The sequence below is a fragment of the Globicephala melas genome, chromosome 10, assembly GCF_963455315.2.
Source record: "Globicephala melas chromosome 10, mGloMel1.2, whole genome shotgun sequence".
Taxonomy (NCBI): Eukaryota; Metazoa; Chordata; class Mammalia; order Artiodactyla; family Delphinidae; genus Globicephala; species Globicephala melas.
The window spans coordinates 48678307-48695549 of record NC_083323.1 but is presented as its reverse complement, the minus strand read 5'-3'; the positions used below and the strand labels follow the sequence as shown (position 1 = coordinate 48695549).

General features: G+C 47.0%; 1 protein-coding gene across 2 annotated transcripts; it reads left to right on the top strand.

The window, feature by feature from the left end:
• Window positions 1-1902: 1902 nt before the first annotated feature.
• DYRK2 (dual specificity tyrosine phosphorylation regulated kinase 2) lies at window positions 1903-11710 on the top strand. Of its 2 annotated transcripts, XM_030866353.3 has the most exons (3): window positions 1903-2042; window positions 2637-2785; window positions 9788-11710. In XM_030866353.3, the coding sequence occupies exons 1-3, from the start codon at window positions 1994-1996 to the stop codon at window positions 11393-11395; spliced, it is 1806 nt and encodes a 601-aa protein (XP_030722213.1). In that variant the 5' UTR covers window positions 1903-1993; the 3' UTR covers window positions 11396-11710. The 2 variants fall into 2 exon arrangements, with proteins under 2 accessions (XP_030722213.1, XP_060162074.1); XM_060306091.2 differs by lacking the exon at window positions 2637-2785 and having other exon boundaries at window positions 1933-2042.
• The last annotated feature ends 5533 nt before the right edge of the window (window positions 11711-17243 follow it).

The window sequence follows — 17243 nt, the reverse complement described above, 5'->3', positions numbered from 1 at the left end:
TTGTAAAGGTTTATTATTGGATTGATTGTTTCACTGTGTTTCTACTTTATTGGGAGAAGGATTTTTTAGAGGGACATATTACTATGCACAGTTCTACTCTTTGCCACCTGTTCCCTCTGCCAACACCCTCAGTCCTTGATGCCCCTGTAGGAGCCCTGGAGACTCTTGAGAGGGCCACACTGTAACTCTGAAACACTCATTTTGGGGCATTTGTATTTAGCTGAAGGTGATCTTGCTGGGAGGTTGCTATGACAATTTGCAAACAGTAGAGGCGACGGTCCCCATTCTGATTTGAGTCTGCACTAGCTCAGGCCTGCACACTTGGTCCAGCCAGGGGCGGCAGATACACAGGACAGATCATAACGGACCCAGGTTCGCAGGAGAACTTCAGAAACCAGGCACGTCTGGAGAAGAAAGTGCAAGGCAAACTTTCGGTTCTGTCATCCGGAATTGCCGGCCTTCCCCTCGCCCCACTCCCGTTGAAGTCACAAAACCTGTGACCTTTGGACAAAGGCATGTGCCACAGACGACAGGACGCGGGTGTGAGATGGGCAGTAGTTCTTCAGTCTGCAAGGGAAAGAGAGGCTGTATATGGCAAATTCAAAGGACAGGGAAATTCTCCGTGTCTTGGATGGGAAGGGGAAAGAGACTTGTGTCTGGGGAGGAGAGGAATTAAAGGTGTCGCTCGGGAAGGTGTACCTCTCCCAGTGGCCGCGCAGGGGAAAGGCTCGGAGTTGTAAGGAAATGGGAGGCGTCTGTGATGTTTATTTTTGCCTAGCAACCCACAGCCAACTGCTTCCCCGGCAACCATCCACACGCGCCTCTCTGCATCCCCTTGTCCTAGAGACTGGAGAGCGGTCACTTGGTGTCAGTAAATCAGGGAGGGGCTGTGTGTGGTGGAGGTGGAGGTGGGAGGGCAGCCCCCTTCTTGGCCCACACTCGGGGTCCCCAAGCTAAGGCGCGGCCCTCCAACGGGCTGGACTTTCCTTACCGAGGTGACCCCCGGCACAACTAAGTTATTTACCTGATCAATTTGGGAGAGGAGGTGCTTAAGCCACTGGGACCCGGAAGGCGGTGGGGGGGCAGTATTGTCTGTGAGCAGCCATCAGGTTCGGAAAGCTGAAAATGCATATATGGTTGGGGGTGCGCTCGGAAGGGGAGGGGGGTCTCTGCAGCGATTTCGGTGGGAGGGAAGCAATGGTAGGTTGCGCTGCAGGGAAGGGGTGGGGTGCTGCAGGGGCGGGCGAGGCCGGGGAGGGGAGAAGGCCGTTAGCAGGGGCAACCGTGCAGAAGGCCGGAGGGGGAGGCCAAGGGCGAGCGGAGGCTGCAGAGTTTTCGGGGGAGTGGAGGGGTGGCTATGCCGACGGCTGGGGTGCGTGCTGGGGAGGAGTGGGTGGGAGGGACTCCGGTGGGCGGCTGGGTCGGGGAGGGTGTGCGCGGGAGTCTGTGGCCGGGCCTGGGGTGGGGTGGGGAGTCCGGGGGCGGGGCCTGCCCGGCGGCAGAGGGAGCGGGGGCGGGGCGGGGCTGCCCTTCCCGGCCGCGCGGTGCGCGGGCGCCTGGCGAGTGTGCGCGGGGGCGCGCGTGCGCGGGCCCGGGAGGAGGCTCCCGAACCAGTCGGCCGAGGCGGCGCAGCCAGCTCCCCCGCGCCCTATGTGAGGGAATCGGGGAGGCCCGCGGCGCGCCGGGGAGGGCGAGGCATGTGCACGGGCCGGAGGGTGCTGCGGCCGCCCGAGGAAGAGGAGGACGGCGGCGGCGGCGAGGAGAGCGGGGGGCTCGCAGCGGCGGGCCCGGGCCGAGGGGATGCAGCGGACTGTGTGTGTCTGGCTGTAGCTGACGGGAGGCGGCGAGGAGGCGCCGGAGATCCGCGAGAGGGGCGACCAGGAGGCGCGGCGGTGGCGGCCGCGAGAAGTAGCAGCAGGACGGGCGGCGGCGGCGGCGGCGGAGACGGAGACGGAGACGGCAGCCCTGAGATGCATTTTCCTCTCCAGCGGCCATGTTAACCAGGAAACCTTCGGCCGCCGCTCCCGCCGCCTACCCGACCGGTAAGGAGGCCCGGGCCCCGCGCCGCCCCGGGCGCGCAGCCCCGCGGCCCCCGGGCCAGCCCTCGTGGCGCGGGCTCCCGCTACCAGCGGGACCTCGAACAAAGTCTGCGCCGCGGCGGGGCGGCGCGGGGTCCCCCGGGCGGACGGCGCGCCCTCGCCTCGGCTCCGCTCATTGTTACACGCGAGCTCCGAGGCTCCTCCGAGCCGGCCGGGGGCCGTCCCGGGCCTCCGCCGCCCGGGACTTGGCGAGGCGGCGGCGCCCGGGTCGGCATTCCAGCCCAACTCCAGGCCTGCGGCCTCCCGCAACGTGAGCCGCCGGCCCGCGCCCGGCCCGGCTCCACCAACGGGTCGCGAACTCGCTTGCGCGCCAGGGGCCCGACTTAACTTTGCAGCCGCCTGAGCCCCGCCCCGCGGGAGTGCCGGGTGTCTGCGTCCCCGGCCTCCTGCCGCTCCGGGACACCCGCGTTCACGGTCCCCGGCTCTGCCCCGGGGAGAGCGGGCTCGGCAGCCTGGAGGGGTGGGGCGGGGCCACCGGGTCCGGGTGACTTTCTCCCCCTTGACCCTCTTTTGTCTCCTCCCGCGCGTGGCTGCCAGGCCGAGGAGGGGACAGCGCCGTTCGCCAGCTTCAGGCTTCCCCGGGGCTCGGTGCGGGGGCTCCCCGGAGCGGAGTGGGGACCGGCCCGCCCTCCCCCATCGCCCTGCCGCCGCTCCGGGCCAGCAACGCTGCCACCGCAGCCCACACGGTAAGACCCAGGCCGCGGGCGGCGGGGGGAGAGGGGCGGGAGGGGTCCGGGGCACAGGCACCCGGACTTGGGGGATAATGCGGCCGGGAGAGGGTAGAGAGATCGAAGTGCGAGTGTCTCCACGCCAGTGGCCTCTCCGGGACGCCGCCCTCTGGAACTTGAGCGAGCCCAAAGCTGCAGCCACAAAGGAGGATTCGTGGCGTGGGCCCCTCACTTCCCCTCCGGAGCCCGCCCACCCCTGCGCTCCTCTTCCTCGGAACTTCCTCCTGGTCGCTTTCCTTCTCTTTTCGCTCCCCCCCCCCCCCGCTTTTTATTCCGTCCTTGCTTCCTCGAGCTCCTTTTCCCTGACCCGATAAACATCCCTGCCCCTCCACCACCACGTTGGGTAGTGGGTATTTATAGAAACATATGTGTTAGGGGACAGCCAGGCCGTCCTGCCCGGAAAATCGATGCCCCAAAGAGCATCCCGGGCCTGGCTCTACCCAGCAGGGAGCACCGACAGTTGTCCTCCGCGTGTGGAAGCATGTTTTACGAGTGCTACAGGTTTGAGCACAGCAGAAATTGTAATTAACATTAACAAAAATAAGAGCCGCAGCGGCAGTCAAAACAACGCGCCACCCCTGTAGGATTCTGCAGTTGGATATTATTGAAAAGAAAAGGGCCAGCTTTGCCTCGGAAGGAGGTGGGAAGGGATGGGCACCTGACAGGTGCCGTGGTCCCTCAGAGGGCCAAGAGGGAACTGGGAGCTCGGCGCGGGACTGGTGGCTGCAGAGATCAGCAAGCTGGGCTTGATTTCAGTACGTACGTTTTCTCGCCTCCCAGAGATAGCCCTTGGATGGTGGCTGACAGCCTAGGGGAGATGTGCCCTGGAGGAGTTGATGGCTTCCAATGTCTTGTTTACGATCCGATCTTCCAGAGGAACTGCCTAAGATGGTTCTGTATGAGGGGTGCTTGCTAAGGATATGGCTTTGGTTGCCAAGTGAAAGTTAAGTTCTTGCAGAAAAGGCCATTTCTAGCCTTCAGAGGAGCAGCTCTGAGGGTCATGTGTTATGGGGAAACTTGTTTATGGGGAGAATTTATAAGCGGATGGCTAGAGTGGAATATTTTCTCTTAGACCTGGACATCTGTGCACAGTTCCCCAGGAACATGTTTTCTTCTTATATTTTCTTTCTCTCTCTCCTCCTCTTTCTGTCTCTCGTGACACATCTAGACCCAGGGGCTAAGAATTCACTGCACAGAAGTTAACCAATCTGTTGGGCTGTGGTTAATGGAAGAGCATCAGTAGGCTGTTGATTCTGTGTGTTAGAGTTGAATGTTCTTGTCACAGTGATGTTTTAGTTGAGAAATTGCCATTGGGTTTAGGTGTTTCAGTTTGGTTTGGAATCATCTGACAATTTGGAAAATACAACATCCAGTTTTTTTCCATGTGTGAATGTAATCACATGAATTGGTATGACCTGGAAAAGAAATACTACTTGGTTTGCATCCGACTTCCAGTTATATAAGGGTGGGCTTTGCTTGATCAGAGCCTCTTTGCAACTGAAATATGTAATGAGATGACAGAAAATGATACTAGAGGAATAGCCTGTGGTGGAGCAGAAATGAGAAGATGTGTGGGTGCTTCTCGGGACTCCTAATGATGGTGCTTGTATTTTGCTGTGGTATCTACCAGATTTACCTGTGTTTAACTTACCTAAACTTCAGTAAACTGTTGATCACTAGAAGCTTGGTTTTGAAAGTGTGAATTTGGGTTTTGGTTGTTCTTTAGTTTTGATTTGCACAGCATTGCAGACTTCCTCAAACAGGCAAGTAAAAGGACCACAGAGTTTATCTGGTTCTACTCCTTCATTTTACAGATGAGGAAAGAGTCAGACAAGTGAACTGGTTTGGTCAAGACTCCTGAGCCAACTCCTATCAAGGCTGGAGCTAAAGCCCAGGCCCTCCTGAGTCCAGCTTTAACACACTGCTTGACTGCTAATTCTAGGAAATTGTATTAGTTTTGTTATAAATGCAAGAACCTTAGCAGATCCATGTGTCCATATGTCTTTCAGGTTTTTGTAAGCTTTTAGTTTTTAATTTCACAGCAGTTACAACTAGGAATAGCTATTTTTGAATGGGTGGGGGGAAGGGCATTACGGAGAGGAAAATAATCTCGTTGTGTTTGCCCATATTTTCTCTTGTAAATGATGCAGTAGGTAGATAAACATATGACTATAGGGATGATAAACATATGACTATAGTGATTATAAACTTCGGAATTTATCTAGTGCATTGCCCTTTTGAACCCTATCTCCATGGATATATTATACTTAGTCATTTTATCTCTGTCCTAAAAGTGTACCCAATAACTATTTTGATTCCTATTATTTTTTTTTTCTTTTTAATGTTGTATGGGAGATATTAATGTGCTTATTTTTTAAATTGTGAAATATTAGTATTGTATCACTTTCATAACTGTTTAACATTTAAAGCACTCTCCAATTACCGGTTTTACCTTTATAAGATAATAGGAGTCAAAGAAGAATGAATATTCCCATTTAAAAAACAGTAATGTTTGATAGAAGAAAAAGACATTTGATTCAGGGCCACACAGACTGTCAGTGCGTTTGAGGAGGAGCTAGAATTCCGATCTTTTTGGACTCAGTTCTATTCCCATAACACTATACAGCATTTCTAAGATGACTTCAGCAAAGTTTTAAAACTCCCAGAAATGTTAGCACAGTGAAGTATGTGCTGTTTTCCCTTTTATTTCTGGAAGAGATTAAAACTACTAAATTGACTAGACTATTGTTCTTACATAATTTTTAATGCTAAAATGTGTCATGGTCAAAGAGGGCTTTTGGAGGTCTCTCTGCTTCAACCCATACGTTGTAGGTATCTAACAATTACATTCATTCAGTATTTTTAAATTTGAGAGGCACTGTGCTGGGTAGGCATTGGCAAATAGGTAAAAGTGAGTGAGAGATTTTAAACATTCTTAAGTTTATGGTGTTGTCCTGGCATATGTCTTGTGGAAATGTTTTGGCATTTCTAGGGCTTTCTTCCTCCCTTTTTATAGATCAGTCAATTGCGCTTCCGACCTGGGTTGTGATTGTAGAGTCCCACAGTGTTTAAGACTCAAAATCCTCCTTTACTAGAGCCTCTAAAATGAATCTCCCTAACATCTGGAAAGTTTTTAAGATTCCACATGTCACTTTTAGGTGTTTAGTTGATCTCTTCTGCTGCAAGTACTCTTTAATGGGCTGTCATTTGCTTCCAAGTCTCTGCCGATGCAATGCAAGCCTAACATCTTGTGACTTGGGTCACTGGAGACAAGTCCCAATTCCCTGGGTGTTAACTTCATGTTTTCTTATGAAGGTACAAAGGTAGTTCTTAAGAATAACTCAGAGATGTGAGAATTAGTTCTTCCACTCAACAGAAATTGACTGAGTACTTCCTGTATGTTGGGTTTATGTCAATAAGGACTTAAAAAGATAAGAGGTGACCCCACCCTGGAATTGTTCACAGCCAGGTGGGTACATCAGGTGTGAAAACAGGTATGTAAAACGAAATAAGTGTTTTAATATATCAGTGCTCTATGAGCACCCTGGAAGGGAAAGGGACCATTTCACAGAAGAGGTGAGAGTTGAACTGTGTATTGAAGGGTGAGTATGAGTTTACCGTGTAGTCCTGGTTAGGAAGGAGATTCCAAGCAGCATTTGGAAAGGGCAATAACGTTAGCTCTCCTTTACTCAATACTATACTAAGCACTCTATATCTTTTACCTTATTTAATCCTCCTAATGGCCCTAATGAGGTCGCTTTGTTACCTTCTTTTTACAGATAAGGACACTGAGGTTTAGAGAGATTAAGTAAATTGACCAAGGTGACACAGTTAGTAAGTGGTGGAGCTGGGATTCATTTCCCATGCATCTAATTGAAAGTCCCTGGACGCCTAACCATTATGAAACATAACCTCCCCAAAAACAGAGTGTAAAAGAGCGTGGTGTCTCCATGGGTCTTGGGGAATCCAGCTTATTCTCGGAGAGAATATGACAGTGGTGGGTGACACTGGAAGGACTCGGGTCATATAGGCTCTGCATTTGAGAACCTCATGTTCTTGCCTGTGAGGTCTCATATTATCTGTGGAAATGGGGTGCCTGTGTGGGCCTTAAGCAAAAGCAAGGGCAGTGTCAGAGTGACACTTCTCAGTGGTAACTCCAGAAGCACCGTGGAGAGAAGAGACTTGAGGAATTCTAGACTTAGAAGCAAGGGGACATGTTAAGAGGCTGCTTCGGTTGTCGCAGTGAGAGACAGCAGGAGTGTGAGGTGAGGCAGCGTGGATGGAGGGGAGTGGGGTAGATAGGAATGACGGGGCTCCGCGGTGACTTGGGAAGGTGTGGGAGACGTGGAGACAGAGTGATTATTCGGGGGTGAAGCCTTTTGTTGACCAGAAATTGAGGGTTGTGGGAGGAGGAGATGGTTTTGGTAGAAAAAGCGTGAGTTGAGTTTGAGTTGCTTGTGGGAAAGGTAGCTGATCTGGAGTTGGATACAGGGGGTCTTGAGCTCGGGAGACATAGATCGGGCTCCTTTTAGCTAGAGGTGTACATGGGGCGGATGTCAGCCCCTGGGGGGTTGCTGGAGCCCTGGCTGTGGTCATAGTCGACCAGGGAGAGTCATGGGAGTGAGAAGCCTCCAGCCACTTGAGGCTTGAACCCTGGGGAACTCTGGAAGCCTTCTTCGTTGCTGTTGTGGAGGAGACCAAGAGAAGGTAGTTGGAAAGACAGGAGGTGATCCAGTTAATTGGCAAACTCTCTTTAGTTCTAGTCACTCAGCTTTTTTTTGATGATATTTTGAATTATGCAGAACATTAAAATTGCTCTTGCAAAAATAAGTTGGTTTCTGAAGCTCAGAACGTTTTACTTTGTCCTCTTTTTAGGAGTTCCTAAAGCCCCAACGTTAATTTTGTCCCCAGTGAAGCCTCATGCTTTTTGTAGCATGTATGCTGGTAATGTCGGTTTTTCTTCTGAAATCTCTCCAAGCTGCCCTGAAGAGAATGGTTCTCTAGGAGACATATATTGCTAATTTCAGGTCCTTTTATGCCCGGGTGCTTGAAAGACCGTAGTGGAGAGGAGGAGAGGTTCAGAGACTGAGGCTTGGGAACAAAAATCCATGGACAAGCCTGTACTACTTTGTATATACCCAGGGCTTCCTAATGCCTTTACATGAACTGCTTTGCTTTGGGCATAGAACGAGGATAAAATAACCTGTCCAGCTACCTGACAGAAGATAAGTTCACTTAGCGTGGAATATCACCTGTGAGTTTAATAAAAGGGTTCAACTAGAAGTCTTCCAGAAATCTGAGAAATAAAATCTCTCAATGAAGTCATACTTCAGAAAGGCCCAGGTACTATACTATATTCTACTTTGTTTTAGAAGATTGCAGAGAGAAAGTGCAGGCCTCAGATAGTCCCTGTGCCTGCTGTGTGTCAGTTAAGGAAAATTTGAAGGTCTTGGTCTCCTAGTAAGAAGGACTTGGAATTTCATTTTATGATCTAGGTAGTCCCAAACCACTTCCTGAATTATATTACATACACAGAGCACTTCTACGCCATTTAGTGACACGTAAAGCCCGAGAGGTAGGATTTCGGAGGAGTTGATGGGAAAAGTACTGATAGTAGAGGACTTCAGCTAGTTGATTGTAAGCTCCTGAAGGGCAGGGACTCTGCCACATGTGTGGTTAGACCTCAGCTGACACTGGCTGAAGGAATGAGTTGGATTGTGAGAGGCAAGTTGATCTTTAAGCTTTCATGTAAAAATCATCTAGTGGGATGCTTTTAAGACTTGTGAGTGATTGTCTGAGGCTGGCAAGACTTCCTCACTGGGAGGGGATCCTGGCTGCAAGTCCTCTTCTACCCCTCACCTCTTGGCCATAACAATGCTTGAAAGAAATCCCCAGTAGATTCTCAGTAGGAAGGCTGGGGCCCCTTGGCCTATGCCGTCAGTTTTGTTCAGACAGGAATGTTTGTGGATGGCATGTGTGCCCGAAATAGAAATTGCTACTTTGTATTCCTTGTCAGAAAGCTGAGTATCCCAGCAGCCTGGAGAAACACATGTCTTGAGAGAGCCAAGCCATTGACCAAAGGAAGGCCCGAAAGAGGGTGGCGGTTGGCTTGTGGGGCTGAATGGCCTTAAATGGTCATCACAGCCAGTGAAGCCCAGAAACTTAAAAATAGGTTTGGGGTTTACAAGATGCTACAGAGTGCATGTCTACATGGGAATCTTTCCAGCCTAAAAGTACAGTTTTCTTTGCTTCTGGATCATGCACTTTCCTAGGTGTAATTAGTTCGATTTTCAGGTAGTGGAGAAGGCCGAGAATGAAGACAGTAGTGTTCTCAGAATAGAGCTAAACACTGGAGAAGGAGTAGTAAACAAGACCGGCCTGGTCCCTGCCCTCACGATAATAGAGAAGCTACTAAGTGAAGTGTGAAAAATGTTATGGTCTGGGGCGGGAGAGCCAGTAGAGTGCCGACGTGTTCATGCTTTTTCTGTGTCCTCTTTCATCTTGATATCAAGTATGGGCTGCATTGCACCTCTGTGATATCCCAGGCCCTGTGCTGAATCTTAGGTAGAGAATGACGAGCAAGAAGCATGGTCTCTGCCTCCACTGAGGACTTACTCTAAGAACCCTGAAAACACGTACAGCAAACTCTTTGTTACGTGTAGCAGCTGTGGGGGTCTTTTTCTTCCGGATCCCAACTTTGATCGCCTTCCCCAGCCCCCCAACCTCTTCTGCCTTTACTTCTGTCTGAGGCTGTCCACGTCACGTCCGCTCTCCCTGCCGGGGTGTTCGTGAGGTCCCTCCTGCGTGCACAACTCTTTCCATTTAAGAAACCTGATTCTGGCTGTAAATTCAAACCAAATTGGATTTTGTAAAGGTGAGGGTGGGCGCCGATTTATAAAATATCCCTTTTGAACAGCCAGACCTCTTCCATTCTCTTGATGTTCCCTTTCTGAATTACAGATTGGCGGCAGTAAGCACACAATGAATGACCACCTACACGTCGGCAGCCACAGCCATGGACAGATCCAGGTTCAGCAGCTGTTTGAGGATAACAGTAACAAGCGGACAGTGCTCACAACACAACCAAATGGGCTTACAACGGTGGGCAAAACGGGGTTGCCGGTGGTGCCGGAGCGGCAGCTGGAGAGCATCCACAGGCGGCAGGGGAGCTCCACCTCTCTGAAGTCTCTGGAAGGCGTGGGGAAGGTGAAAGCCATCCCCATGACACCCGAGCAAGCGATGAAGCAATACATGCAAAAACTAAGCAGCTTCGAACACCATGAGATTTTCAGCTACCCTGAAATATACTTCTTGGGTCCAAACGCAAAGAAGCGCCAGGGCGTGACAGGCGGGCCGAACAACGGTGGCTATGACGATGACCAGGGATCCTACGTGCAGGTGCCTCACGATCACGTGGCTTACAGGTACGAGGTCCTCAAGGTCATTGGGAAGGGGAGCTTTGGGCAGGTGGTCAAGGCCTATGACCACAAAGTCCACCAGCACGTGGCCCTGAAGATGGTGAGGAACGAGAAGCGTTTCCACAGGCAGGCGGCCGAGGAGATCCGCATCCTGGAGCACCTGCGGAAGCAGGACAAGGACAACACCATGAACGTCATCCACATGCTGGAGAACTTCACCTTCCGCAACCACATCTGCATGACGTTCGAGCTGCTCAGCATGAACCTCTACGAGCTCATCAAGAAGAACAAGTTCCAGGGCTTCAGCCTGCCTTTGGTTCGCAAGTTCGCCCACTCCATCCTGCAGTGCCTGGATGCTTTGCACAAAAACAGGATAATTCACTGTGACTTGAAGCCCGAGAACATTTTACTGAAGCAGCAGGGTAGAAGCGGGATTAAAGTGATTGATTTTGGCTCCAGTTGTTACGAGCATCAGCGGGTCTACACGTACATCCAGTCCCGTTTTTACCGGGCCCCGGAAGTGATCCTCGGCGCCAGGTACGGCATGCCCATCGACATGTGGAGCCTGGGCTGCATCCTAGCGGAGCTCCTGACTGGTTACCCCCTGTTGCCTGGGGAGGATGAAGGGGACCAGCTGGCCTGTATGATTGAACTGCTGGGCATGCCCTCCCAGAAACTGCTGGATGCGTCCAAGCGAGCCAAAAATTTTGTGAGCTCCAAGGGTTATCCCCGTTACTGCACTGTCACGACTCTCTCAGACGGCTCCGTGGTTCTCAACGGAGGCCGTTCCCGGAGAGGGAAACTGAGGGGCCCACCGGAGAGCAGAGAGTGGGGGAATGCACTGAAGGGGTGTGACGATCCCCTTTTCCTTGACTTCTTAAAACAGTGTTTAGAATGGGATCCTGCGGTTCGCATGACCCCTGGCCAGGCTTTGCGGCATCCCTGGCTGAGGAGGCGGCTGCCAAAGCCTCCGACGGGGGAGAAGACGTCAGTGAAAAGGATCACCGAGAGCACTGGTGCTATCACATCCATTTCCAAGTTACCTCCACCTTCCAGCTCAGCCTCCAAACTGAGGACTAATTTGGCACAGATGACAGATGCCAATGGGAATATTCAGCAGAGGACAGTGTTGCCAAAACTTGTTAGCTGAGCTCAGTCCCCCGATGCTGGTAATTCTGAAAGATACGACATTGCTGAGCCTTACTGGGTTGAAAAGGAGTAGCTCAGACCTGTTTTTATTTGCTCAATAACTCGACTCATTTGTATCTTTTTGGCACTTATTTTAATGTAAGAAGGTTGTTTGTTTTGTTTTTATAAAATACATGGGGACAATGCTTTAAGTTTTTATACTTTCTGAAACTTTTTGTGTTCTAAAAGTACGATGAGCCTTACTGTATTTAGTGTGGCAGAGTAATAAACATCAGTGGCAGGCCATTGATTATGTCATGACTGCCGCGCATCTACAGATTGGTGTCAAAGACGTTCACTATGTGTTCATGGTTCATAGTATATTCTCCCCAAGGTGATTGCCTCTGAAGGCCCCCCCTTCTCTCTCCACGCTTCAGGTTCATGCACAGGTGCAACCTGTCCTGCTTCCGTTTTCCATAAGTTACCCAGGTGGTAGTGATGGTGGGAGGAGAATGGTCAGGATGAAAATGATATTCTAAGAAAAACTGCACCTTAGAGATTTTTCCCTAAAATAGTGCTCAGAGACAAAATAAAATCCCCACAGTTGAAATGCCCAGTTAGCATTCTGACATTCTAACGGCCGGCCAAGCAGACCTGGTGGATGAATGGAAACGTGTGTTCCTCCAGATTCTCCAATGTGATCAGCGAGCTGTTTTGCAAAGAAGCCTTGTTTAACAAAATTGGTTTTGCACCTAAATTTAGAAATGTATTACATGAACTGTTCCTCCCCTCTCTTTGCTCTTCTCCCTGCTGTTCTTCTTTCACCACACATCTGTTGCTTGCATTTAATTCCTTTTTCTTCCTTCAAATATATATCCCAGACTCCTGATACAGAAGAGAGACATTTTAGCTGTGATTATGACCATCTTTTCATATTCCACTTTAAAAAAGAACAGCCTAGCTACTTAAGGTGGGGATTTCCATAGTTCCAAAGACGGTTTAGCAGATTAGACTGAGTTCACACTTTTCACGTGCCACAGTAAGGTTCTCTTAGCCTGGGAGAGCATCAACTCTTTAAAAAGAGAGAGTTGAAAATCCTCTTCGTGAACAGACGTCATTGTGCTTGTTCAGCAAGGCCAATTTTAACAACAGATTCGAAGGAGGAAAAGTTCAGCCTCAAGTGAAATGGTTTGATTTGCTCTATGCATCATTAGAAGAACCACAGACATTACATTCCTCTGTTTTATTTTACTTTCGTTTGGATTGCACTGATTGTTTTTGTGGGAATGACACTTTACCTGGAAAAGTAACTGAGAGTTAGGTAAAAGAATATTTTCTCCTCTGAATAATAATTATTTTCACAGTGAAAATTTCAGTATTTTATCACCAATGTATGAGCAGTGGTATATATCAATTTCAAGGCACGTGGAAAAAATTTTTTAGTATGTGCAATTTAATATAGAAAGATTTCTGCCTGTTTGGACAATAGGTTTTGGGTAGTATAAATTAGGATAAATACTCTTTTATATGCACAGATATTATTGTATTGATTGCCTGTAAATTGATTTACGAGTACTTAAAGCATGGTCCCCAGCGAGGCCAAGAAAGTTTCCGGTTAAGTTCTTTTAATATTAATCCTACAGTTTCTCTTTTAAGAAAAAAAAGGTAGTTTTGAACAAAACACTTCACTTATCTTGAGGCTTTGTCAGTTGATGGTGGAGAAAAATGCTCAGGAACTATTACAGATATTTGCCAAAAAAATCAGTAATAAGATTAGCTTATTAATAAGATAGTGGTGTTGATATTTGCTTTACTATTTAAGGGTGTCACTGATAAATTAATTTATACTTCTGTTTCTAGAAATTATAGCTTCTTTCCCCTAGTCAAATTCTTTAGCCTGTTGTACACATTTCTGTGTAATCTGTGGAAGTGCAATAATGTTAGTAAGTTGCATTTTAAATGATGCTCATGTGATGATACCCCCCAATCAGTGGCTTATAGAATTTAAAGATTGTGTATTTATTATTAAAATTCTGGCTTAAAGGCATAAGAAGCGGCTTTGTAAAACCACAAGCCTCCTAAGATGGTTAGCGTCTTTAAGTCATTAAAATAAACAAAACATTAAGGCTGTTTTCCCCTTCCAGTGTTCCTCTTCCATCGTATCCACTCTTGAGAGATTTTCACTTTTAGTTTTAAATATATGAACCTGAGCCTGCCATTAATATGAATATCCCTATAAAATGATTATCCGTGTGAAAATTTATAAATGGGCTAATACTGCTTGTCTTCTCCCTCACCACACAAAACTGGTCCTTAAGATGCCAACAGTGCATTTGTGACTATCTCTATTCACAAATGTAACCGGAAACTTTTAAGCCAAACTATAATGTGCAGCACTATTGGGGCTCCCCCAACACCGCACCCCCTAAATACAGGGAAATTTCCCTTATTCACAAGAGCCGCCATGTTCAGTGTTTAGTGATAGAGCTGCTTTTTAATTCTAGCTTAGCTATAATGTCAAAAAAACCCAACAAAACTGTTGCATCCTTGTGATTTTAAAACACAAATGAAGGGCTCCGATAGGCTACTAGGAGTTGGCTTGGAAACAGTCCTTGGTCTCACAGGTTACCATTGTCTAGGGATGTCTGAGCTGTTTTCAGATTTAGGAAGAGCACAGTGTGGTCTTGTCTTCGGTTGCGGTCTCATCTGGCTCCGTTTCTTGCACCCCCAGAGCGTGCATTACCACTTAAGTGTATTGCTACAACAGTGGAACAACAGTGATGGAAGACAGTGTAGATTAACAGTAGAGGAGAAATTGTGCCCTTAGTGATAACAATGTGCCTTTTGTTCTGAATGCCATGTTGTAGGGCATGCATTTTTTGGCCTCTTTAACTCTTTGAATACTAGATGGAACCCACCTCTGCAAAGATACATCTGTCTTAAACATCCAGTTACTTACAGGCCTTAATAGAAACCATAAGGCGCGCGTCATCGTCAGGCACCGAGAAAGGTAACCACTGGTTAGTTACACAGGGAATTCCTATGTTTAAGGGGTTAAAGATGGTCTTTGTTGTATCTTAACATCAGACTGATTTTTTAAACGATATTTTTTTTTGTTATGCTAACACTAGACAAAAATCAACTGTATTTGTAAAAATTTACCTCAAACCATTTAATTTTATAGTGTGATTAATCCCAGGGCATTTGGTATGAACCAAAGTGCATTCCTTTTATATGTGCCTGGCTCTAGTAAGGATGGCCAGGGATTTTTACAATTTGGGTGCAAGGCACTTAAGCCACTTTTAAACTTCCTAGGTGGTTTGGAGTCATGTGGAAGGACTCCATCAGAATGTTAGGAAACACTTTAGGCATCAGTAGCATTGGGCCATATTGGAATCTTCAAAGTGTGAATTATTTTCAAGAGAGCATTCATTTTTGTAATTTTTTTCATCAAGAATATTCTGGTAAGCAGAAGACTTTAAACAAAAAACTGATTAGGTTGGTAAAGGTTTTAATATTGCCCAACATAATGCTGTGGTAGCATTAAAAAAAAATAGTATTTGTGAACTCTGTTTCTTAGGGGCTTGTACATCTCTCTGCTATGGACATAGATAAAATGAATTGTAACTATACTCAGCTCAACTGCTACAGTTATGTCTAGGCAGTGGCTTGGGTTTCTATCGAGCAACAACTTAGACACGTGACTGTAATATGCTGCAACTGTGTGTACTGAAAATATGTGAAAATGGTTGAATGTGGACTGTGTATATATGTATGTAAAAATTTCTGTGGGATGCTGCTCTCGCCACTTAACATGAAATATGTTCTAGTGGATTTTAATCCTAGTGGCCAGTTCTATGATACTGTATGTATTGTACAGCTGATGACAGGAGTAAGACTGTTCAGTGAATATTTGTTAAATTTTATTGTCGTGGCCAGAGATAATTTCAGAATAAAATTTTAATGTCCTACCTTACTTTTCTCCCCTTTTCTAACTATAATTTTACTCCTGATCTATTTCTGGTATTAGTCTTGGTCTGGTAGCCTGGAGAGAGTTTAGAATACAAACATTTTTCAGCAATCACTGATTTTCTTTTATTAGTTCAATATAAATGTACAAATTCCAAGTCAGAAAGACTAAAGTTTTAATAGGTAACTCTTTCTTTTCTCAGGATATTCTGTTCTTCTACCTTTAGTATTTCTGTGTTAATTTTCCTTTTTAGAGCCTCTGCTATGTTCTCTATCGTATAGATCCAGTATCTTGCTAGAACTTCAAAAAAACACTTTTTTTAACCAAGTTGATAGTTAAGCTGTTGGAGCAGAGTCTAAATTATTTCCCACCAGTCTTCATTCTTTCCTGTACGCAAGTCCTGGTAAATTACTCTTCTGTGCTCTCACCACCTCCCCCATAGGCTTTTTAATGCTTATGCTTTTGCAGTTCTCCTACTTGGTGGTCTCTTTGGTTCACATTTTTGGGAGTTTTAGTGGCTCCTCTAGTCATGGCTGGATCAGAAAATAAGGCCTGTGAACTGCAACTAGCTCATGATTTGTCAAGTTCAGTTAATACCAAGCTAAGAGTTTACTCACAGATGACAACAAGCAGATGCTCTGGAAATTTGTCAGACATGTGCAGGGATATTGTGTCGACAAATATTTCCCACTTGTGGAAAGAACTACCTCACGTTTTTATTTACACCCCTCCTGCCACCAACAGTCAAGGAATTACTTATTGTGGCTTCCTGCAGCAGAAGTGGGATTTGCTAAAACAAGGGCGTACTGTAGGGGTTCCCAATCCCAGACTTGGTTTTATCATAGCCCAGGTCATAGACTTTCATAATTGCTTCTCTCGCTTCTCAGAGTTCTTACCCGGTGAAAAAATACCAACCAACCGAGAAACCCAATATATTTAGATATAAATTTTTAAGAGATGTACATTATGTATAAGTTGAAAGTTGATGCTAAAGCAGCAATTTAAATTTAAAATATCGTCCAGATCTGGCAGAGCAGATGAGAGTTCCCCACTCATTCTCTATCACCAGATCGTCTCAAAGCTCTTTCTTAAATTGATGTATGTTACATTCTATTTGAATTTCTGTGCTCTTCCCTTTTGGAATAAATAACTACACAAATAAATATTCTTGGAACCTCAAAGTTGCCTTCAAACGAGCACTGGCAGATGTTCCTAGCTGGCATTGGTATTGGTCTTTTAGAGAAAAGGGAAATCAGTTTATTTTCTGTTTTGGAAAGAGAGCGTTGAGAGAGAGATTTGAAGAAAGGGTATTTGTGACTTTTCATTGTTGTTTTAAAAAAGCTTGAATTACACTGCGTTTCCTTTGGGCCATTAGGCAAATAAACCCTTGTCATTAGTGATGCTTAACACCTTCCAAAATGAAAAATGACTTGCCAGTGTGTTACACATACATAAGAAAACTGCATCTTACTGCAAAGGATTTGGTTTATTTGTTTTGACTTTCTCTTAGTGTTTTACTGTGGTCATATCCTTAATATCTGCGCTACATTTCATGTGTATGGGGGGGAAGGGACATAATTGCCATTCCTTTGCATCTCGAGGAAGTTTAATGAGCAAACTAATGAATTAATATTCATTCCTCCGAGGAAAGCTGACATTTTAGGAGTATTAAGCAGCCATCTATAATAGGGAGCAGCAGGATATATAATAACTCTCACGTGTTCCAGGGCATTGCTCCTTATGAAGAAAGCTTCCCAGATCTCATGGTGTTGTATGAACATCAGTCCGGCCTTCTACATCCCTGTGAGCTATAATTACCCTCATTTGATATTTGAGGAAACTGAAGTGACTTGCTCCAAAGTGACCTTGCAAAAGCAGTTTGGGCCTCAGGTTGCAATCA

What these genes read in the sequence shown, in the direction of transcription:
- DYRK2 (XM_030866353.3), top strand. Translation starts at nt 1,994, where the DNA reads ATGTTAACCAGGAAACCTTCGGCCGCCGCTCCCGCCGCCTACCCGACC. An exon ending in TCCCGCCGCCTACCCGACCG is followed by an intron (nt 2,043 to 2,636) that starts GTAAGGAGGCCC and finishes CGTGGCTGCCAG; the next exon opens with GCCGAGGAGGGGACAGCGCC. An exon ending in CTGCCACCGCAGCCCACACG is followed by an intron (nt 2,786 to 9,787) that starts GTAAGACCCAGG and finishes TCTGAATTACAG; the next exon opens with ATTGGCGGCAGTAAGCACAC.